This window comes from Macrosteles quadrilineatus, unplaced genomic scaffold, assembly GCF_028750875.1.
Source record: "Macrosteles quadrilineatus isolate MER2022 unplaced genomic scaffold, UCM_ALF_1.0 Scaffold_4__1_contigs__length_99947679, whole genome shotgun sequence".
Taxonomy (NCBI): Eukaryota; Metazoa; Arthropoda; class Insecta; order Hemiptera; family Cicadellidae; genus Macrosteles; species Macrosteles quadrilineatus.
Window position 1 is genome coordinate 44,908,420 of NW_026542597.1, and position 25,379 is coordinate 44,933,798.

Here is a 25,379-nt window from a genome sequence, read left to right on the forward strand (position 1 = left end):
CATTATTATGCACCTTATCTTTTTTACTTTTAGTTTCAGAGTTCACAATCTGCCAAACAGTTTTGTTAACATTGGTCGAGTTCCTAATTTTATTGTTAAAATGATTTTTTTTCTTAAGCTTTATAATTTTTCTATATCTTTTTTTACGTTCTTTAATACAATTCTTTAACTTAATGTTACTTCTATCATTCCTGTACAATTGGTGCTCTGCAATTAATTGACGGTGCTCATTGATAATTTCATCATCGATCCAGCTGTTATTTACATTACTCGTGACTATTTTAGTTTTTGGGAAATGTAAATCAAAATAATATTTAAGTGTGTTATAGAAGTAAGTAAATTTGTCTTCAACATTACAGTTATAAAGCTTTGTCCAATCCTCCTTGGAGAGATCATGAATGAAGAGTTTAATGTTTTCAGGTTTAAATTTTCTTTCAAATTTATGTATTTTAGAATTTATATTGTTTGTACTTTTTAAATTTAAAATTTTGAAGAGTTGTCCATCATGGTCTGACAAAGCTGTGATTAAACTTTCTACTTTAAAACATTTGTCATCTATGTTGGTGATAAAATTATCAATAGCTGATTCATTATGTTCAGTAACTCTAGTTGGTATTTTAATAGTATATTGAAAACCATGCATTTGTATTATATTCACAAAACTTTTTTTCTTTTTGTCTTCCTTCAAAACATCAATATTAAAATCGCCTCCCAGTAGAATGTTACGGTTAATTTTATTTAAAATTCGCAACAGTTCATTTAATTTGTCTAGATAGATTTCAGCATTATCAGATGGGGTTCTGTAAAGACCCACAACTAAAAATTTTTCTTTCCCAATTTTAATTTCAGTTATACAAGATTCAAATATTTTATCTTGATTAATTGATGTCAAAGAATTAAATGATACATTTTTGAAACTAAGGCCGACATAATCCTTAGACACAGCTTTTAATTAATACCCCATACAGCTAATGGCAACTAAGGCACCTACAGTTTATAGTGAAATCCGAACCACATTTTTGCTTTTGGAGATATATCCTCTGGATCGTTATTGTACATAATTAAATCTAAGGCTTACCTTACGATCCAATTTATTTTTATAGTGGAGACCTAGGTTTCTATGTCGAAACTTTATCGTCAGTCCTTTGTCTCATAGGCTAGCTAAACTTCTTGTTTGCCATCTCTTACTTGAGATATTGTCGATTTGGTATAATTTGTCCAAACATTGAACACATATAAATATTCACAAAGACATAATTGAAAACAACTAAGATACATGGCCATGATCTTCTTCATCAATCCTAACCTCCGAAGTTGGGATGTGATGACTTCACCTCTAGCAGCATGGTCTTATCACTCCATAGAGTTATGTATTTTTTGTTTTCATTTATGTCTGTAAATATTTATATGTGTTCAATGTTTGTACGAATTATACCAAATCAACAATATCTCAAGTAAGAGATGGCAAACAAGAAGTTTAGCTAGCCTATGAGTCAAAGGACTTGTGGTGTCAATCTCCACAACACAACCAGTATTTAAATGTCCCGCCTAGTCTCAACCCCAGAGCTGCTCGCGCATGCGCAGGGGGCAGGCGGGCAAAAGCAGGGAACCGACGCTCTGTCGTGTGCCTGCCTTCGTTCGGACAAGATGGATCTCTAAATTAGTGGGAAACGGGGGGACACCCCAACCATGGAGGTCACCCTTTCTTCCTTTTTGCTGCTTGGGGGAGGGGGGGAGATCTTGTGGTGTCAATCTCCACAACACAACCAGTATTTAAATGTCCTGCCTAGTCTCAACCCCAGAGCTGCTCGCGCATGCGCAGGGGGCAGGCGGGCAAAAGCAGGGAACCGACGCTCTGTCGTGTGCCTGCCTTCGTTCGGACAAGATGGATCTCTAAATTAGTGGGAAACGGGGGGACGCCCCCTTGAGGTATTGTGTCGTAGTAGTAGTATTTATTAATATGTAATTTCAGATCATGTAGGGAAATCCAATATGTCATTTATTCCATCATTAGTTATTCGTATTTAATTCAAATGTTAATTCACGTTGCGTCCAGTTGACTTACAAAGTAATTATTTCATATGTTGAACAATCAAGATATTTCTGAGATATAAATGCATTATTTAATCAAACAATCATCAAAGCTGGCTCTTAGGGCCTGTGAATTGCGGTAAATTGTCTCCTCTGTATTAATAAATGTGTTCAGTTTAACGTTTCCAACAAGAACGATTTGGTCTGGAATTTAATTCACACGACCAGGTCACCAAAATGAGGCACCATTATGCCACAGACTGACGATAACGTTTCGACGTATAAACCTAGGTCTCCACTATAAAAATAAATTGGATCGTAAGGTAAGCCTTAGATTTAATTACACATTTTTGCCTTGGTATTGACAAATTGGTCCAATTATCAGGACAGTACTGCGGATAGTCCTAGTACTCACTACGTTAATCCACACCAGGGAGTATCGCATCCACAGTGCATGCCTATAAAATCCACAATTTGTGACCTCCTAGTAGCAGGATTACAGGACGATGCCACTGTTCCAGTACTAAACTTATTAAAATTAGAATAATTTATTGACTCTTGCCTACAACTATAATTTATTCCACTGAAAGTATTTGGACTCCATGCTTTGTGTTTATTTATTTCTTTTTTTAATTTCTCACTTTTTTTTACTTAACAAAAATATTTCAAAACAAGCCATACAAAATAAAACTAGATTTTCAATCCTTCCAAACATTAACAATGTGGCCTAGCCTAAAATGCTATTATGAATGCCAACATTATTAATTAAACATTAAATTTTAACGTTTAATTAAGTAGCATACGTACAAATCAGGATTAAAAGAAGGCCATGAAATAAACAGTTGATATTCTGAAATATGCAATTGGCATTGGTTTTGTCATATACCCAATAGCTACTGCTATTCAGACAAAATTTATAGCGGTGGGGCACACGGGAGGGACAAAGGCTAACATATCTTGTAGTGTCAGCGTTCGCCGCTAGAACCGCTAAGTTGAAAAAAAATATTTTTTTTTTATTTTTGGTTATAAAATAAACTTTTTAATTATAAAATATTGTTTTAAAATTATAAAATTAGTTTTTAATTTTTAAAATAAAACTGTCATAACATAACCTAACCAACCAGACTTTCTGATAAATATAAAAACTGTATAAGATAAAAATCTAATTAATGATTACTTATAATTTTTAATTAATTATAAAATTAATTTTAAAATTTAGCATTATAAAATTAAACTGTCATAACCTAACCTAACCAACCAAACTTGCTAATATGAAAAATTTGTTGACAAAAAGTTAGTGCTACCAGCGGGATTCGAACCCGGGACCTCCTGAACATCAAATCGAAACGCTACTAACTATGCCACGAACGCCGCTGAAAACACATCGTTTCGTTACGGTAATCGTGTTGTATCAAGAGTATACATTAGCCACTAGAGATATGACGTCACTACACCTCTAGCCTTAGTCCCTCCCGTGTGCCCATTCCAAATTTATAGGAGTTCTATGTAAATTAGACATGGATATAATTGAAAAAAATCATTGGCTTGTGACGCATAGCGGCACGCTATATTTCTTATAGTGTCAGCGCTTCGCGTGGCAGGGCTGCATGTTATCTCGTCAGCCCACCGCGAGCAAGCGAACGCCTTCCCCACCTACTTTTCCAATTCTCTCCCCACTTCGTCGCCGATCATCAAGAAAATCGCACTGAAATCTAATCATCTAGTAACCTTCCTAAAATGGCTAAGTCCCTAGGATAATTATATAGTTAGATACTAAATAGTAATGTCACACTAGTTAGCAAACTAAAGGGGGAGACCTACAACGGTCGCCCCGACCTTGGAAATATAGGAATAAATTAATTGCCGCATAGATTAATGTTAGCATTTTCAACATGAAAAGGGTAACACGTTTTCCCCAGTAAGTTTCCTCAGTTCATCTCAATAAATTCATAGTTATTTCTGATTAAAGTAGTTCAATCACCACCAAATCACTTCATACATAGTAATTTTCTAGCTCACAAGTTTTGGAAGGAGTTTTGGAAGGAGTTTTGGAAGGATAGTTAAGTAAATTAGTTGTATAAGGATAAATCAAAGCTGGCTATGCAAGCTTCCGGCCTGGGTAAAAGATCTCCGTCCTCTGGTCCACAACACGTCTTTCATGTAAATAATTTGGTAGCAGAATCAGTACGCTTAAATTAGTCTCACAGTACAATATCACAGGCTAATAATCTAATTTGATGAATTAATTATTGTTCAAATAAGTGAGTCATTGGCTCAGCCAAAAGTTTAAAAGACTGCGAATCCATGGCAGCTTATCATCTGAGTTTGTGATCTGGTACCACTATATTTCATCATAGAGTTCAAACAACATAGTAAGGTAACAGTTTTGCCTGCTGGGTACGTTCCACATAAAGGTCTGAAGCCTATGGGTACAACAAATTGAAAGGCCAATACAAGCTGCCAGTTTCTTAGCAAATGGTAAATATATAGAGCTTCTTTTTGTTTAAAATCATCATTTAAGCTTTTTAATATCTCACTAACAGAATAAATGAAATTCAGATACTGAAGTTTACTCTAGAGTCTGAACTATCACTTGAGATCAGGAGTAGAACTGCCGAGGTAACAGCGAAGATCGTCAATGGTAGATCGCACAAGTTTGGCTTTGACAGTGGGCCACTCGAGGCGCTGATGTGCCGTAAAGCGATGACAGCCTCCAAATGAGTAGTAATAATCTCCTCCCTCCCTTCCCTTGATCCACAACACGTCTATAGGCGGAACAGCGTCTGGGTTTGACTGTAAAAGCAAAACCTTAATGTTGAATCAAAAACCTTGTTGTTTTTGCGGTAAAATATTTTTGATATACACTACTGTTAAAAAACCCAACTTTTTACTAAAATTTAACTTGTAAATGTAAAATTTAAATTATATATTTTACATAAAGATTTCTGATGACACTATGAACCTATATTAAGCTCAAGCTAAACTTATGTATAGGGCAGTAAATATATCACATGGAAAATGGTGGTCTATTTTAATTGGATAGTCTAATGATAGTGCCTAATGATGATAATGACAACTTATCAGTACCCTATCAGTACCAAAAGGTGAATTTAAGGCTTTCAATGTTTTACCGTCAATCACAGTTTTCCTTACTACATAGGCCTATTTCAAGTTGTGTATTTAAGCACAGCATAAGTGTGAAAATTCTTATTTAAAAAATTGTATAGCCCATTTCCATACAGCTGAGATCTTCGAAAATCGTCAATTTTCATACACCAAAACCAAATAGTGATCAGCTGCCTTTTCATGACATAAACATTGCTTTCGCTACATAAACATTACTTTCGCTACGATAGGGTAACAATCCTTTGTCTGACATCAACAAAGTTATGTTTTAACTTTTTTAAGTTTGATGAAGTAGTTTTTTTCATTGTGATGAAAAGTATCGTTTAAAGTCCCATTTCGAGGCTCGCTTGTGTTTCGACTCGCATGTAAAACACAATCTCGCCCCGAAATGGGTCACTTTTGTGACTAGTAGTGAAATGTTCTATTTCATGAACATTGGTTTGACGGGCCAATCAAGTAAAACAATCAGTAGAGATATTATCAAATTAATTGAAATGAGCATGCCATAGTCTTATTAATAACATACGGTATTTAGATTTTTAAAGTTGTGAAAACCTATTTTAATCTATTATCCTTTGTATGTTGTTATCAAATGTCTTTAGTGTTACAAATTTTATAATACAGTTTGTAATGTGTGATCTTATCAAATCCAATGGTTTTACTGCGGATGTCTGTGAAACTGCCAATAAACCAACATTAAGCTATGACGTCACGTCAGATCAGTAGATCAAGAAGGCCGTGGCATCAAAACTTCCTAACCTCAAATGCATGTATCAAAACTTTCTAACCTCAAACACATGTGTCACATGTCAAAACTTCCTAACCTCAAATACATTTTATGTTTAAATTACACCTTTTGAGCAGTTATTAAGTGTTTGTTTTACTAGTATACCATTTTTATGTTAATGCGGTGCCGAAATAAAGTGCAATGACCACTAATAACACTTGTTTTTATTCCATTGATATGTAGGCCTACTTCCACTAACCTCAAAGTGCATTTCACACTACAAACATACATCTGACTAGATTTATGTAGATTACTTTTATGGATTATGTTACATTATAAGTCAATACATGTGATAATAAAATAGCATGCCCATACGATGCTTATGATGGTTTCTATATGTGGTAACAGTTAGACCTGCTCCTTACCCAACTACCGATTTAACAGATTAAAAAAAAACAATTATATTTTAAAATTCGCTCGATAAATTTTCATTATTTTAATGGAGAATGTTATTTACACGTCTACACATGTTATAATAAAATGGCAAGCCCATTCGATGCTTATGATGGTTTCTATAGGTGGTAGAAGATAGGCCTGCTCCTTACTGAGCTACCTATTTTTCAGATAAAAAAAAATATATTTCAAATTTGGCTCGATAAATTTTGATTATTTTTAAGGAGTATGTTATTTACACGTATACACGTGTCATAATTAAATGGTAAGCCCATTCAATGCTTATGATGGTTTCTGTATGAGGTAGAAGTTGAACCTGCCATTTATTAGACTACTGATGTTACAGATTTAAAAAAAATTATATTTCAAATTTGGCTCGATAAATTTTGATTATTTTTATGGAGTATGTTATTTACACGTATACACGTGTCATAATTAAATGGCAAGCCCATTCAATGCTTATGATGGTTTCTTTATGAGGTAGAAGTTGAACCTGCCATTTATTAGACCACTGATGTTACAGATAAAAAAAATATATTTCAAATTTGGCTCGATAAATTTTGATTATTTTTATGGAGTATGTTATTTACACGTATACACGTGTCATACGTAAATGGCAAGCCCATTCAATGCTTATGATGGTTTCTATATGTGGTAGAAGTTAGGCCTGCACCTTACTGTGCTACCGACTTTTTCAGATAAAAAAAATATATTTAAAATTTGGCTCGATATATTTTGATTATTTTTATGGAGTATGTTATTTACACGTATACACGTGTCATAATTAAATGACAAGCCCATTCAATGCTTATGATGGTTGCTATATGTGGTAGAAGTTAGGCCTGCTGCTTATTGAGCTACCGATTTTTACAGATTCTTAAAAAATTATATTTCAAATTTAGCTCGATAAATTTTGATTATTTTTATGGAGTATGTTATTTAGACGTCTACACATGTTATAATAAAATGGCAAGCCCATTCAATGCTTATGATGGTTGCTATGTGTGGTAGAAGTTAGGCCTGCTCCTTATTGAGCTACAGATTTTTACAGATTCTAAAAAAATTATATTTCAAATTTAGCTCGATAAATTTTCATTATTTTTATGGAGTATGTTCTTCACACGTTTACACATGTTATAAAAAAATGGCAAGCCCATTCGATGCTTATGATGGTTGCTATATGTGGTAGAAGTTAGGCCTGCTCCTTACTGAGCTACCTATTTTTCAGATAAAAAGAAATATATTTCAAATTTGGCTCGATAAATTTTGATTATTTTTAAGGAGTATGTTATTTACACGTATACACGTGTCATAATTAAATGGCAAGCCCATTCAATGCTTATGATGGTTTCTGTATGAGGTAGAAGTTGAACCTGCCATTTATTAGACTACTGATGTTACAGATTAAAAAAAAAATATATTTCAAATTTGGCTCGATAAATTTTGATTATTTTTATGGAGTATGTTATTTACACGTATACACGTGTCATAATTAAATGGCAAGCCCATTCAATGCTTATGATGGTTTCTGTATGAGGTAGAAGTTGAACCTGCCATTTATTAGACCACTGATGTTACAGATAAAAAAAATATATATTTCAAATTTGGCTCGATAAATTTTGATTATTTTTATGGAGTATGTTATTTACACGTATACACGTGTCATAATTAAATGGCAAGCCCATTCAATGCTTATGATGGTTTCTATATGTGGTAGAAGTTAGGCCTGCACCTTATTGAGCTACCGATTTTTACAGATTCTAAAAAAATTATATTTCAAATTTAGCTCGATAAATTTTCATTATTTTTATGGAGTATGTTATTTAGACGTCTACACATGTTATAATAAAATGGCAAGCCCATTCAATGCTTATGATGGTTGCTATGTGTGGTAGAAGTTAGGCCTGCTCCTTATTGAGCTACCGATTTTTTACAGATTCTAAAAAAATTATATTTCAAATTTAGCTCGATAAATTTTCATTATTTTTATGGAGTGTGTTCTTTACAGGTCTACACATGGTATAATAAAATGGCAAGCCCATTCGATACTTATGATGGTTTCTATATGTGGTTTGTAGTTGATCCTGTCCTTTACTAGGAAGATACACTCGTTTGCATCGCTCAATCACGTCGTGGTTGAAGTTTGTTAGCGACGCATACTCACCTTTAGGTTGGAGTTTGTTCACTGCACTCACTTGCCTTCAGGTTTAGCTTGTTTGCTACGCTCACTCACCTTATGGTTGCAAATATAAATAATAAATAGTAATTCATTTATTAACAACATTTAATAACAAAATTAATTTCTAAAGGGAATTTTCCATATACCGTACCTTATGTTTTAACCATAATTTTTACTTGTAATAATTTTACCACTGGGTAAATTTACCTTAATTAAACTTATTTTTAAAAATTTCACTTTATCTTAATTTTAATGAGGTTTTCATTATTTAGCTAAAACTTTATATTATATGTTACAGTGACAATTTTTAGTGTTTTTTAGATTGCGGCCTCCTCCTCCCCTAATAGCTGCTCCTTACCTCGCCATAATTTTACCACTGGGTCATTTTATCTTAAGTAAGTTCACAAATTGCCAACAATGGTTTATCTTTTTGTTTAGGCTTTACATTAAATGTTACATTGACTATTTAACTTTTTTTTAATGCAGCCTCCTCCTCCCCTTATAGCTGTTCCTTACCTCGCCATAATTTTACCACTGTGCCATTTTATCTTAAGTAAGTTCACAAATTGCCAACAATGGTTTATCTTTTTGTTTAGGCTTTACATTATATGTTACATTGACTATTTAATTTTTTTTAATGCAGCCTCCTCCTCCCCTTATAGCTGCTCCTTACCTCGCCATAATTTTACCACTGTGCCATTTTATCTTAAGTAAGTTCACAAATTGCCAACAATGGTTTATCTTTTTGTTTAGGCTTTACATTATATGTTACATTGACTATTTAATTTTTTTTAATGCAGCCTCCTCCTCCCCTTATAGCTGCTCCTTACCTCGCCATAATTTTACCACTGGGTCATTTTATCTTAAGTAAGTTCACAAATTGCCAACAATGGTTTATCTTTTTGTTTAGGCTTTACATTAAATGTTACATTGACTATTTAATTTTTTTTAATGCAGCCTCCTCCTCCACTTATAGCTGCTCCTTACCTCGCCATAATTTTACCACTGTGCCATTTTATCTTAAGTAAGCTCACAAATTGCCAACAATAATGGTTTATCTTTTTGTTTAGGCTTTAAATTATATGTTACATTGACTATTTAAATTTTTTTAATGCAGCCTCCTCCTCCCCTTATAGCTGCTCCTTACCTCGCCATAATTTTACCACTGTGCCATTTTATCTTAAGTAAGTTCACAAATTGCCAACAATGGTTTATCTTTTTGTTTAGGCTTTACATTATATGTTACATTGACTATTTAATTTTTTTTAATGCAGCCTCCTCCTCCCCTTATAGCTGCTCCTTACCTCGCCATAATTTTACCACTGGGTCATTTTATCTTAAGTAAGTTCACAAATTGCCAACAATGGTTTATCTTTTTGTTTAGGCTTTACATTAAATGTTACATTGACTATTTAACTTATTTTTAATGCAGCCTCCTCCTCCCCTTATAGCTGCTCCTTACCTCGCCATAATTTTACCACTGTGCCATTTTATCTTAAGTAAGCTCACAAATTGCCAACAATGGTTTATCTTTTTGTTTAGGCTTTACATTAAATGTTACATTGACTATTTAATTTTTTTTAATGCAGCCTCCTCCTCCCCTTATAGCTGCTCCTTACCTCGCCATAATTTTACCACTGTGCCATTTTATCTTAAGTAAGCTCACAAATTGCCAACAATAATGGTTTATCTTTTTGTTTAGGCTTTAAATTATATGTTACATTGACTATTTAAATTTTTTTAATGCAGCCTCCTCCTCCCCTTATAGCTGCTCCTTACCTCGCCATAATTTTACCACTGGGCCATTTTATCTTAAGTAAGCTCACAAATTGCCAACAATGGTTTATCTTTATGTTTAGGCTTTACATTATATGTTACATTGAATATTTAAATTTTTGTATTGCAGCCTCCTCCACCCCTTTATAGCTGCTCCTTACCTCGCCATAGTTTAAACCCTTACCACTGTTTCATTTTGACTGTAGGCCAATATTAGATGTAAAAACCTTGAGCATGATTTTAGTAAATATTAGTAAGATTTTTAACAGTGTTCTCATGTGGTTTTTAATGTAATAATGATAATCACTGTTTTATTTAAATATAAATTTTACAGCCTCTAATTTTCAAAGACTTAGAGACAGTGAATGAAGGCAACCTATTACTCTTATTTTTGTTGTTGTAAATATTTAGTTTGGTAGTACCTGCATAAAATACAAAAGAAATCTATGTGTTCTAACACTTGAGTAGAACATGGCACATCAGGTGGTAAGCAATTTCCACCACCTTTCTTACTAGTGTGAAACCACCTTTTACAAGCAGTACATTCAACGCTAAAAGTCATTTTGGTTTCTTGGTGAGTCGGGAAATTGTACATTGCAAATGTAACATGTATTAACCATATAGCCTGAATAGCTAAGGAGCTTTTTGAATAACAAAATTCTATGTTGGTCTGCATCAAACATCAAGTCTATTGAACCATTTGTTTTTAATTGTTCTATGAAATACAAAATGAATACACCACAATTGTAACTGTCAGTTTGAACAGGATGTCTTAAATGGCCATGTTGCCATGTTTTGACTAAGTCATCAAACTTAGTGTTGGTTATGTTTGAGTAAAATTTGAGAAAGTTATTAAATATATACTTCTTTCTGTTAGGATTGACAAAATCTGATGAAGGATCAATAAGGTAAAATGTATGGTCCTTCACGTTTGCATAGCCTAAAACCCAGTGTACGTTATCAATGTTCAATGGGAAAAATAGCTGTTCTGCAACAGAAATATCTGCAATTGATTTTGTAATCAACCAGTGGTCAGGTTTGATATATTCTCCTTGGACAAGACTTAACGTTGCAACATTGTCATGAATTATTGAACTGTTATGGTTGTCTTTTCCCATGAGCATAAGCCCTACAGCCTCTATGACAGAGTTGTCCAGCCAAGATTTGCCCCGTAACAGTTCAATATCATTAATGTACAAGCAACACTTAGAGTTGTTTCGACCTTCGATGGAACAAACAATGTAATTGTTTCTCTGTGTTAATTGAGTATAATAGTTAGGGTCAGAAATCAAGCCATTATCTAAAATCAGATTTGTTATCGTTAATTGGTGTTCATGTGTCATAACGTAAGGTTTTTGAACATGATTTTGCAAGTACTTAGATTGAAAATAGCTTGGGCGAGTTATCTTAGAGGGTTTTTCCCAAGACTCCTCGACAACATCCATGTCTTCATCTGACAGCAAAAGCTGTCCAGTTTTATTATTTTCCGGTGCTGCCTGTGATTTAGAATTTTTTTTAGATTTAGTACTCAATTTTAAATGTCTTTTACCAACATTATTCCTCGGTTTACGAACACAACAACCTTCCTTTGGTATGTTTAGTGTGATTTCTTTGCAACGGGCCTCAATAACCTTTCTTATCAGCCTAATAAACCTGTTAGCTCTGAGATTAGTTTGTCCCTTTAAAATAACATTTTTAACCATACCAAACCAACTTTCAACCGGGGCATTGCTTAATCTCTTTAATGCTTTAACATTAACTTTGCTTTTTAACAATATGGCAGACCACAGTGGTAAAAAAGCTACAAATCTCTTAGCAATGAGAATTGCTAATTTTGGGCAGTAAAACGGATTCTTATTAGGCCTACAGTCTAAATTTGAGCTGTCAGGGCTATTTTCTTCAGATAAAGGACAAAGGTCTAAATCGGCTTTATTTTCATCATTTAAAGAACTTACAACTAAACCATGCATAGCAAACAATTCAGCCTTAGTGTAACAAATTTCGTTAAAGAATGGACTTTTTTTGTATAAAGTTGTGCAACTTGTATCTTGAAACATTTCATCTGTACATTCATTTTCACTATCAAAATCTGTTTCAAATGTGCTTTCCTCAACAGTGCATTCAAAGTTTAAAATACCTAAAGCGTATTGGACTTCAGAGTTGTTGTTATAGGTCATTAGTACAGTGAAGGTGTGACTCAATATTGTTTTAATTTTTTCATATGAAGTACAGTTTATGATAAAACAAAGTATTTGTAAAGCAAACTGTTTAATTGATTTTCGTTCCTTTGACTGCAAATTTAATGTTGCTGCATGTATATTATTTACACATATTTTCACAAAATGGCAACAGCAGACATGTACAGTAACTGTGACCGGTTGCACACTGGCTTTGTTATGTACAAAGTTGTGGCAATGGATTAAGTATGAAGTAAGGTCCATTTTGTTCCATTGAACAATAACAGCTTCGATTAGGGCCCAGCTAAAGTCTACAACAACCCGTTGAGCAAGAGGCCACTTATTTTCTTGAATAAGAAAATCTTTAAGTTTTAATAACCAACCCCCAATAGAAATGGCATTATGTTTGCAAGTAATATATTCAGACAATGGTAAAATTGAACCATCAGTTTGGAATACGATACTATAATATAACACTCTTTTACCATTACATTGATCAACTGGACGTACAACCTTGCCAGTTGCATCCAGATGTAGGACAAAATCACTTTTTAATTGCTTAGTTTTTTCTTTTGCTAAGCAGGCAACATGTAAAACATCTTTGCTATAAATAATAGCTTCAAAGGGATGTGTTACATGTTGCAAATACCTATGTTCTGGATCACTTTGTTGGTCTCTCATTAAAAATAAATCGGTTAGGCAATCTTTATGTAAGTCATCCTTAGCTAATTCTTCTGATTTAGCCAACCTTAAAACACTATAAGATTTTGCATCTTGTATATTGTTTAATTGCACACCCTCAACATCACACTTCTTGACACTCTCCAATCTAATAATAGATGCACTTGTTTGCATGAGTTTTTCTTTCATGATATCTCTAGCAACTCCACTTAATTCTCTAGTTTTTTTTTTTAGGGTGTATACATTCATTCACATTAGTATAAACATTTACCTTAATCGAATTGGATTCTTTGTGATTACAACAATCCAATCTAAATGTGGTAACATAATTATGACCACAATAACAATAAATAGACATTAACTTCTTTGAAGGTTGTTTACAATAGTTGACATTGTTCATTTGAAAGATGCAGCCTTTACTTACAGAAAACAAACAATCAGATATTACTTTGGGATAAGTTTTTGTTAATAATTTACCTTTTTCATCTATTAACTGTGACCATACTGACAGTGGAATAAAAAACGTTGTCATGTAGTGGGTACACAAGAAACTTCTTTTTTGTTTGTCAGTATTTAAGGATTTAGGAAAAATATCAAACTTTACAGATACTGAGCTAGTTGGTTTGGACAACTGTTGATATTCAGAGTTGTCTGGCTGTGCACATGTGACTTGAAAGGCGTTATTCATTTCAGATTGAGATTCATCAAGTTCACAAGTATTTTCATTAGCAACCCCATCAATTTCAGATTGAGATTCATGGAATTCAAGTTTTTCATTAGCAACCCCATTAATCTCAAATTGAGAGTCGTTAAGTTTACAAATTGTTGTATTATCAAGCACTGTTCCATCTAAATTATTAATTTCCGGGTCTCTATGTTTAAGAATACAACATGAACTTATGAACTCATTGTTGTCAAGATTAACCCTTTGGTTTGACAAACTGCTACACGAAGGTGAGCGAATTGATGAAGTCAATTGTGGCTTTTCAACTTTTGATGAAAATTGAATTACCGTCGGTCTCACCTGGTTTGCAAAATCCGATCTTAATTTATTTGCTTCACATACAATACTGTGAGCATTTCTAAAAATAAATGATTTAACTCTAGCTTTGTCTTTGTTTTCATTTAAACCAAAATGAATAATAGCATCATTAATTAATGCAGCATTAATGGTACTTGTTTGCAGCTCTTTTTCTGTCAATGTTGGTAGTTTTAAAGACATTTTAGCAATAGCAACAATTTTTTTAGAAACAGATACTTGTTTCCATGAGTATCTGCTTTTCATTAGTATTATGTTTAAGTTTATGTCTCTATGCACATTCATTGTTACGATTTACTAAACCGGTAGTTTGTAAAATAATTTAGGAAGTACCAAGTTTTTAAGTTTATTGCCTTGTAACAATTACATTGCCTTATTAGGCTTTGTTGTTTAAGTGCTATTGAAAATTCTAACAAATGTATAAAACAACACTGCATCAATGTACATGTCCTGGTGCTTCAAGGCAAATTGTTAGCAGTAGGCCTACACAGTTTGTTACTAAAATTAAGATTTATAAATAAATACTCATCCGTGGTACAAGGTAGTCTGGGTGTTCTTCAATATGGTGGTCAAAGGAAATCCAGGTGTTCTCCACAAACAGCAGAAGGTGGTAGATGAGCCAAATTTCCGTTCCACTGAAAAGGTTATTGTTACTGATTTTAAGCTTTGTAGTAGTGTTTGACTTATACAGTTTATTGGAGAGATCCCTAAGTGGATTTTTTTCAATCAAAAATTGTTGAAAATATTTTTAATCCGTCTTGTATTGCAAAAGAAAATCATTATATTTTTTAATTTTTATATAAATCTAAGAAAGTACAAAGTGAAATGATGAATGCTATCTGACTGTTATTATACTGTTTACGAATCATGTTAACGGTCCGTATGAACTTGTACATAGCGAGTATGAGGATAAGCATACTGCGTTGTCTGTCTGTCGTCGATGAGTCACTAGGACGGCGCCGGCGCAGACGACCTGCGCGAAATTTTTAGCGCATCTTGGGGAGGTAATGGCGAAGGAGGGTATGTTCCCCCTTTCCGCGACGTAACTGTGTCGTGGGAGTTGGAATCCTGTGTTACCAAATGGAACTGGATACACAATGATATAATAACATTTTATCATTCTTAAATATGGAAAATGAATTTTTTAATTATGAAACTAATTTATAAATGTTGAATTATAAAATTAAACTGTCATAACCTAACCAATTCTACCAAACTTGCTGATAATATGAAAAAGCTCTAAGAAAAAATTTGAATAAAGGTTTGCTATTTTAAAAAAATAGTTCTCTTCATAAATAACATTATAAATGGCTCAAATTCGAACAAAAGATGTACAGTTAAGAAGTATTAGCATTCTAAAGCAAAATATTTGACAAAAAGTATATGCCCCCGTGTGAATTCGAACTCGAGACCTCCTGAACAGCAGTCCGAGACGCTATCAACTACACCACGAACGCCACTGGAACCTCTTAGTGATTCAAAGTATGAAAGAGGTAAGTGGAATAAGCTTTAGTTTAGTATATTTTTATATTACATAGACAGCGCCGTCCTTAGGGTGGAGCGAGTGGAGCGGCCGCTTCAGGCCTCGCGCAGGAGAAGGCCTCGCGCAGCGAGGCCTGCCCGGCGAGGTCTACCCGGCGAGGCCTTACTATCGCTAGAAATAAGTTAATGTTTTGGAATGAAAATAAAAAAATAAAGGACAGACAGATACATGTGCCTAAAATATGTCTTATTTATTATGAATTAGCCTATATCAATTGTTGTATCGATTAAAAACCTACGAACGACATTTAAAACACAAAAGAATATCAAACAACGTTTGACAGCTCGGCGGCGATGACGGAACCCGAGCCTCGCGGCAGCCACCGAGCCACCCCGGTGAATGTGAGTGAGTCATACGCTTACTCTTACTGGTGCCATTAAAGTTCTATTGTATGATTAATTAAGTTCAATTTATTTACAGATGTAAATGTTTACTGGATTGAATGGATAATCAGCGTGGATAAGACTGACTGTAAACTACTCGCATTTCGCAATAAATTGAATGGGCTTGCCATTTACGTATGACATGTGTATACGTCTAAATAACATACTCCATAAAAATAATCAAAATTTATCGAGCGAAATTTGAAATATAATTTTTTTCTTCTGAAAAATCGGTAGCTCAGTAAGGAGCAGGACTATATTCTACCAACTATAGAAACCATCATAAGCATTGAATGGGCTTGCCATTTACGTATGACATGTGTATACGTCTAAATAACATACTCCATAAAAATAATCAAAATTTATCGAGCGAAATTTGAAATATAATTTTTTTCTTCTGAAAAAAACCGTAGCCCAGTAAGGAGCAGGCCTATCTTCTACCACCTATAGAAACCATCATAAGCTTTGAATGGGCTTGCCATTTAATTATGTCACGTGTATACTTGTAAATAACATACTCCATAAAAATAATCAAAATTTATCGAGCGAAATTTGAAATATAATTTTTTTCTTCTGAAAAATCGGTAGGTCAGTAAGGAGCAGGACTATCTTCTACCAACTATAGAAACCATCATAAGCATTGAATGGGCTTGCCATTTACGTATGACATGTGTATACGTCTAAATAACATACTCCATAAAAATAATCAAAATTTATCGAGCGAAATTTGAAATATAATTTTTTTCTTCTGAAAAATCGGTAGCTCAGTAAGGAGCAGGACTATCTACTACCAACTATAGAAACCATCATAAGCATTGAATGGGCTTGCCATTTACGTATGACATGTGTATACGTCTAAATAACATACTCCATAAAAATAATGAAAATTTATCGAGCGAAATTTGAAATATAATTTTTTTATCTGAAAAAAACCGTAGCCCAGTAAGGAGCAGGCCTATCTTCTACCACCTATAGAAACCATCATAAGCATTGAATGGGCTTGCCATTTAATTATAACATGTGTAGAAGTCTAAATAACATACTCCATAAAAATAATCAAAATTTATCGAGCGAAATTTGAAATATAATTTTTTTCTTCTGAAAAATCGGTAGCTCAGTAAGGAGCAGGACTATCTTCTACCAACTATAGAAACCATCATAAGCATTGAATGGGCTTGCCATTTACGTATGACATGTGTATACGTCTAAATAACATACTCCATAAAAATAATCAAAATTTATCGAGCGAAATTTGAAATATAATTTTTTTCTTCTGAAAAATCGGTAGCTCAGTAAGGAGCAGGACTATCTTCTACCAACTATAGAAACCATCATAAGCATTGAATGGGCTTGCCATTTACGTATGACATGTGTATACGTCTAAATAACATACTCCATAAAAATAATGAAAATTTATCGAGCGAAATTTGAAATATAATTTTTTTATCTGAAAAAAACCGTAGCCCAGTAAGGAGCAGGCCTATCTTCTACCACCTATAGAAACCATCATAAGCATTGAATGGGCTTGCCATTTAATTATAACATGTGTAGAAGTCTAAATAACATACTCCATAAAAATAATCAAAATTTATCGAGCGAAATTTGAAATATAATTTTTTTCTTCTGAAAAATCGGTAGCTCAGTAAGGAGCAGGACTATCTTCTACCACCTATACAAACCATCATAAGCATTGAATGGGCTTGCCATTTAATTATGTCACGTGTATACTTGTAAATAAGATACTCCATAAAAACAATCAAAATTTATCGAGCCAAATTTAAAATATGATTTTTTTCTTCTGAAAAATCGGTAGCTCAGTAAGGAGCAGGACTATATTCTACCAACTATAGAAACCATCATAAGCATTGAATGGGCTTGCCATTTACGTATGGCATGTGTATACGTCTAAATAACATACTCCATAAAAATAATCAAAATTTATCGAGCGAAATTTGAAATATAATTTTTTTCTTCTGAAAAAACCGTAGCCCAGTAAGGAGCAGGCCTATCTTCTACCACCTATAGAAACCATCATAAGCTTTGAATGGGCTTGCCATTTAATTATGTCACGTGTATACTTGTAAATAACATACTCCATAAAAATAATCAAAATTTATCGAGCGAAATTTGAAATATAATTTTTTTCTTCTGAAAAATCGGTAGGTCAGTAAGGAGCAGGACTATCTTCTACCAACTATAGAAACCATCATAAGCATTGAATGGGCTTGCCATTTACGTATGACATGTGTATACGTCTAAATAACATACTCCATAAAAATAATCAAAATTTATCGAGCGAAATTTGAAATATAATTTTTTTCTTCTGAAAAATCGGTAGCTCAGTAAGGAGCAGGACTATCTACTACCAACTATAGAAACCATCATAAGCATTGAATGGGCTTGCCATTTACGTATGACATGTGTATACGTCTAAATAACATACTCCATAAAAATAATGAAAATTTATCGAGCGAAATTTGAAATATAATTTTTTTATCTGAAAAAAACCGTAGCCCAGTAAGGAGCAGGCCTATCTTCTACCACCTATAGAAACCATCATAAGCATTGAATGGGCTTGCCATTTAATTATAACATGTGTAGAAGTCTAAATAACATACTCCATAAAAATAATCAAAATTTATCGAGCGAAATTTGAAATATAATTTTTTTCTTCTGAAAAATCGGTAGCTCAGTAAGGAGCAGGACTATATTCTACCAACTATAGAAACCATCATAAGCATTGAATGGGCTTGCCATTTACGTATGACATGTGTATACGTCTAAATAACATACTCCATAAAAATAATGAAAATTTATCGAGCGAAATTTGAAATATAATTTTTTTATCTGAAAAAAACCGTAGCCCAGTAAGGAGCAGGCCTATCTTCTACCACCTATAGAAACCATCATAAGCATTGAATGGGCTTGCCATTTAATTATGTCACGTGTATACTTGTAAATAACATACTCCATAAAAATAATCAAAATTTATCGAGCCAAATTTGAAATATAATTTTTTTCTTCAGAAAAATCGGTAGCTCAGTAAGGAGCAGGACTATCTTCTACCAACTATAGAAACCATCATAAGCATTGAATGGGCTTGCCATTTATGTATGACATGTGTATACGTCTAAATAACATACTCCATAAAAATAATGAAAATTTATCGAGCCAAATTTGAAATATAATTTTTTTATCTGAAAAAAACCGTAGCCCAGTAAGGAGCAGGCCTATCTTTTACCACCTATAGAAACCATCATAAGCATTGAATGGGCTTGCCATTTAATTATGTCACGTGTATACTTGTAAATAACATACTCCATAAAAATAATCAAAATTTATCGAGCGAAATTTGAAATATAATTTTTTTCTTCTGAAAAATCGGTAGCTCAGTAAGGAGCAGGACTATCTTCTACCACCTATAGAAACCATCATAAGCATTGAATGGGCTTGCCATTTAATTATGTCACGTGTATACTTGTAAATAACATACTCCATAAAAATAATCAAAATTTATCGAGCGAAATTTGAAATATAATTTTTTTCTTCTGAAAAATCGGTAGCTCAGTAAGGAGCAGGACTATCTTCTACCAACTATAGAAACCATCATAAGCATTGAATGGGCTTGCCATTTACGTATGACATGTGTATACGTCTAAATAACATACTCCATAAAAATAATGAAAATTTATCGAGCGAAATTTGAAATATAATTTTTTTATCTGAAAAAAAACCGTAGCCCAGTAAGGAGCAGGCCTATCTTCTACCACCTATAGAAACCATCATAAGCATTGAATGGGCTTGCCATTTAATTATGTCACGTGTATACTTGTAAATAACATACTCCATAAAAATAATCAAAATTTATCGAGCGAAATTTGAAATATAATTTTTTTCTTCTGAAAAATCGGTAGCTCAGTAAGGAGCAGGACTATATTCTACCACCTATAGAAACCATCATAAGCATTGAATGGGCTTGCCATTTACGTATGACATGTGTATACGTCTAAATAACATACTCCATAAAAATAATGAAAATTTATCGAGCGAAATTTGAAATATAATTTTTTTATCTGAAAAAAACCGTAGCCCAGTAAGGAGCAGGCCTATCTTCTACCACCTATAGAAACCATCATAAGCATTGAATGGGCTTGCCATTTAATTATGTCACGTGTATACTTGTAAATAACATACTTCATAAAAATAATCAAAATTTATCGAGCGAAATTTGAAATATAATTTTTTTCTTCTGAAAAATCGGTAGCTCAGTAAGGAGCAGGACTATCTTCTACCACCTATAGAAACCATCATAAGCATTGAATGGGCTTGCCATTTACGTATGACATGTGTATACGTCTAAATAACATACTCCATAAAAATAATGAAAATTTATCGAGCGAAATTTGAAATATAATTTTTTTATCTGAAAAAAACGTAGCCCAGTAAGGAGCAGGCCTATCTTCTACCACCTATAGAAACCATCATAAGCATTGAATGGGCTTGCCATTTAATTATGTCACGTGTATACTTGTAAATAACATACTCCATAAAAATAATCAAAATTTATCGAGCGAAATTTGAAATATAATTTTTTTCTTCTGAAAAATCGGTAGCTCAGTAAGGAGCAGGACTATCTTCTACCACCTATAGAAACCATCATAAGCATTGAATGGGCTTGCCATTTACGTATGACATGTGTATACGTCTAAATAACATACTCCATAAAAATAATGAAAATTTATCGAGCCAAATTTGAAATATAATTTTTTTATCTGAAAAAAACCGTAGCCCAGTAAGGAGCAGGCCTATCTTCTACCACCTATAGAAACCATCATAAGCATTGAATGGGCTTGCCATTTAATTATGTCACGTGTATACTTGTAAATAACATACTCCATAAAAATAATCGAAATTTACCGAGCCAAATTTGAAATATAATTTTTTTTATGAAAATTTGGTAGCACAATAAGGTGCAGGCTTATCTTCTACCACCTATAGAAACCATCATAAGCATTGAATGGGCTTGCCATTTAATTATAACATGTATAGAAGTCTAAATAACATACTCCATAAAAATAATAAAAATTTATCGAGAGAAATTTGAAATATAATTTTTTTATCTGAAAAAAACGTAGCCCAGTAAGGAGCAGGCCTATCTTATACCACCTACAGTAACCATTATAAGCATCGAATGGGCTTGCCATTTTATTATGGCATGTATATACGTGTAAATAACATACTCCATGAAAATAATAAACATGAATCAAACCAGATTTGAAATAATACACTTTACTCATTCTGTTGATTGTACCAGTTGAAGCTGTTTTTATTTACTGTAACACTGTTACAATCTCGTACGTCGGGAGTATATTTCGTGATTCAATATTATGGTATAACAGTAACAGTGTTATATCATTATTTTTTTTCGTATGTGCCTCGGTTACATTTATTAATCAAATTAATTAAATTTAATATTAAAATAGGCTGAAAGGAATGTTTACATATCTTTGTTGCGAGTAATGCACTTTGAGGTTAGTGGTTCATAGAGTGATACAATGGAATAACAACAAGTGATATTAATGGTTATTGTACTTTATTTAGGCAACTCAGTTATATAAAAATGGTACATTAGTAAAACAAACACTTAAACACTGCTCAAAATATATGATTTCCACATTTTTCAGTGAAACATGCATTTGAGGTTAGGAAGTTCTGAAGCCACGGCCTTCTTGATCTGCTGATCTGACGTTGACGTCATAGCTTAATGTTGGTTTATTGGCAGTTTTACATCCATTTACTGCGGACTGTGACTGTGATAAGACTATTCAAACACCAACAGCAGTAATGTGAGTAAAGAGCTTTAGCTAATAAAATATAAGCTAGACAAAGAAATTTTTTTAATTTATTAGGCCTATGGCAAAAAAAAACTTGATGAAAAGATTTTTGCAATCTTACTTGTAGTGTATTCATTAGACTTTTGACTTTCTCCTCATTTACTTCTGGTGGAAATGGTCTTATTATTACATTCATTGGGACATCATGGACTTCTCCAATTTGATGGGAATGAATGCTGGTAACTTCTGTTGACATTGCTGAAACAAAAAAAAACACATTTTTCAATTTTGCAATGATACGGTTTTTAGAAAATAAAAGAGGTTCTGTTTCAAAATATATCTATATAAATAAAATTAGAGTTTTGTCTGTACATTGCTTAGAATAATGAACTTTTTGGTTATTTTTACATTTCATAGGTCAGAGAAACCGAATCAAACCTTATCTCAATTTCTGTCTGTCTGTCTGTCTGTCTGTCTGTCTGTCTATCTGTCATTCTCTTGGTAACGCTAAAATACGCACTTTATTACAACTACTCCTCAATAACTATAGCACTGTCCCGCCTGAAACTTATTTTCCAAATACTATACATATATGAGATGGTTTTAGACGTATTTCATCGAATATGAGACAGTTAGATATTTAACAGTAAACCCTTGAAAATCAAGTTTTTGTCGATTTTTGACGTGGAATTTCTGGAAGCCCATGTTAACCTTATGAGAAATGAAATTATTGAATCTTAACAGCTGTTTCAATTAAACAAGTTGGTTCTGTTCTGTGATGTTCAATAGCATTAAAGTTACAAGGATTACCAACAGGGTGCAGCACTAGCACTATTATTTCTTTTACATTTATGACAACAGCTAATTTGCAACCTGGAGGCGAGTGAGCGTAGCGAACGAGCTAACCTGAAGGCAAGTGAGCGTAGCGAACGAGCTAACCTGAAGGAAAGTGAGCGCAGCGAACGAGCTCCAACATACAGGTGAGTGAGCGTAGCGAACGAACTTCAACCAGGACGTGATTGAGCCATGCAAACGAGATCAGATAGTAAAAATAAAAGTAAGCCTACCGTTATAGGATCGACCGGCAGACACAGAGGTAATTTAACCTTTTATTGATTGTCATACCGATCCGGAACAACAAAAAACAACATAAAATGAAGCTATGTATAATAGTTTGGCCAGCATATCTTAAAATATGCAAACCAACTGCTGTTCTTTATATAAGAAGGTTTCAACTGAATATTATAAGATCCCCGTGCGTAGAACGGGTACACAGCTAGTCTATCTATATATACTTATTTAATATGCAGGCAGGTTTTTGGTGACAATTACTCCTCCGAAACTACTGAACCGATTGACATGTTTTTGGTGTGATTGGAAAGGGCGTAACATGAAGTTGTGCAGGAAACTTTCTTTTTAGGGAAATAATTAGAGAGTGAGGCCTGGTGGCCCTTTTAAGTTTTGTATTTCTCCATAAGATTAACATGGGAAACAAACATTGTTATTAAACTACAGCTGTTGTCAGAAATGCTGTTCTGCTATTTAATTTAATTTGTTTACCAGGAGAATTGTTTCTTGGTGCCATGTGGTCAATGAATTATACTTTTGCATATATTTTAAATAAATGCTATACACTATATAAAATGATAGTACTGTAATACATTAAGAGATCTTAATTTAATTAATCAATAAGCAGGATTGAGCTTTTTCCTATATGTTTCCTGATAAGTGTGTGTATCCTGTGGTAAGTGTGTTGTATCTGTTTCCCATAGAATATTATAGTATCTTAAAGTAAAACCGAATTTTTCTTTTCTGCATTCTCACCCCGTAGCGAAGCACGGGCAGAGCAACTAGTTCTAGATTAAATCCCATCACTGAGAATAAAAACAATGATGGGCCTTAGGTAGAACAGTTAGCAAAGACGTCACAGGTCGTTAAAACACTGGAAAATGTTGTGTTTAAACTAGGAACAGTGTTGGTTGCTGTTTATTATTATTTTTTTTAACCGCAATCGCCTCCGATGGAGATTTTAGATAAGTTAGGCCTATAATGACCCAGTATGACAACTGGTGGGTTGGTGGGTGGAGGGTTTGAACTTCAGGATACCGGTAGTTAAAAGTAATAGCTCAAAGTACCATTTTTAACTCCCAAAAGTCTCTGGACTTTAATCTTTGAGCCGTTGCTTGCCGATAAGATTCAGTAGGCTACTTAGCGCTTTAAACACTCAGTTACCAGCTATTAATAATGCTAATGACTTATAGATGGTATACACTTACAAATACAAAATAAGCATACAATTATAATTTCCAGGCATTGATATGGCGACACCACCTAGGTGCGTATTTTATCCCAAATATGAATGTAAAATCAGCTGTTATATAGCCAGAATCATTTATTTAAAGCCTGACAGTTAATTGTTTTTCCTACAGTTACCTAACAATGTACATGTTCTCTCACTGATTTGAGAAAGCAAAGTGGCCAATTCGCTCATCAGTGAGACAATGTTAACATTGTCTCACTCTAATTACTTTGTCTCACTCCAGATTTGCAACGTGAAGGCACGAAATAGTGAGCGCGTAACATGCAGGCAACGTCGTATGCGCGCGAAATACGTTGGCAGCACTGGCTGTAAATCAGCTGGTCAGCTGTTGTACTGTTGTATTTGTCACTTCACATTAAATGTTATATTAAAAGTTCACTTCTGTTTCTTCACCAATTTATTTGTTTTATGGTAACTGTAGGAAAAGTATAATGTGCAACTCAGTTCAAAGTACAATTGCCTCACTCGAGAAACCATTCCTCACTCGCCTACGGCTCGTGAGTAAGGATTTCTCTCGAGTGAGTCAATTGCTCACTTTTCTCACTAGTTGCACAAATAACTATTAGTTAACTGCAGCTGGTTGTCCAGATCAGGACAACAGCTCAGCTTGGTCGAGTTAGGCTGTTGCGAACTTAACTAGTAACTAGTGATCTTAACTAGTACCTATTAAGTTTGGTTATTCTTTGTATTAACCCTGACCACTCAAATTCCTTAAGGCAAAGGACTATGGACGGAGAGATCATGTATCATGCATGTATGTATGTAACTCAGCGACATCGGCAGTTTCATGCATTCTTTTAATTAAGGCGACATGGAGAAGTTCCGTTGCGTCACAATAATGCGGTGGGTTACTAACTTTAGAGCAACGGCTTCTGCGTTGAAAAGGAAGGTGAAAGAACGTCCAAAGTCAGATCGGACGCCAGACAACTAACATTCGATAGAGTTCGTGCTGCTGTGGAAAACGGTCCTTGCAGGCCCGCCTGAAAACAAGTGGCTGCTCAGTGCCCGAACATGTCTGACTGGTCAGTTATACAAATTTTGAGGTTAATTTTTATACCTACAGATTATTTAGAATTATAATCTCTTTAATTGTGTTATCCATACATATAA

General features: G+C 33.7%; 2 protein-coding genes across 5 annotated transcripts in view; one reads left to right on the forward strand and one right to left on the reverse strand.

Moving 5' to 3' along the window:
• Positions 1-3,309: 3,309 nt before the first annotated feature.
• The window catches only part of LOC128991538 (sulfiredoxin-1), a 29,144-nt gene continuing 7,074 nt past the window's right edge, over positions 3,310-25,379 (reverse strand). For all 3 annotated transcript variants that reach the window (XM_054414512.1, XM_054414511.1, XM_054414510.1), the window contains exons 2-3: positions 22,071-22,207; positions 3,310-4,824 (exon numbers count right to left, since the gene is read on the reverse strand). In XM_054414512.1, coding sequence (XP_054270487.1) covers positions 4,621-4,824; positions 22,071-22,205 — 339 coding nt within the window. In that variant the 5' untranslated portion in view covers positions 22,206-22,207 and the 3' untranslated portion in view covers positions 3,310-4,620. The remainder of the gene's footprint in view (positions 4,825-22,070; positions 22,208-25,379) is intronic.
• The window catches only part of LOC128991537 (tRNA-dihydrouridine(47) synthase [NAD(P)(+)]-like), a 60,237-nt gene continuing 38,589 nt past the window's right edge, over positions 3,732-25,379 (forward strand). The window contains exon 1 of one of the 2 annotated variants that reach the window (XM_054414506.1): positions 3,732-3,949. In XM_054414506.1, the coding sequence (XP_054270481.1) occupies positions 3,924-3,949 (26 nt within the window). In that variant the 5' untranslated portion in view covers positions 3,732-3,923. Of the gene's footprint in view, positions 3,950-25,272; positions 25,292-25,379 lie in introns of those variants that run through there. The other variant, XM_054414509.1, reaches the window with a different exon arrangement.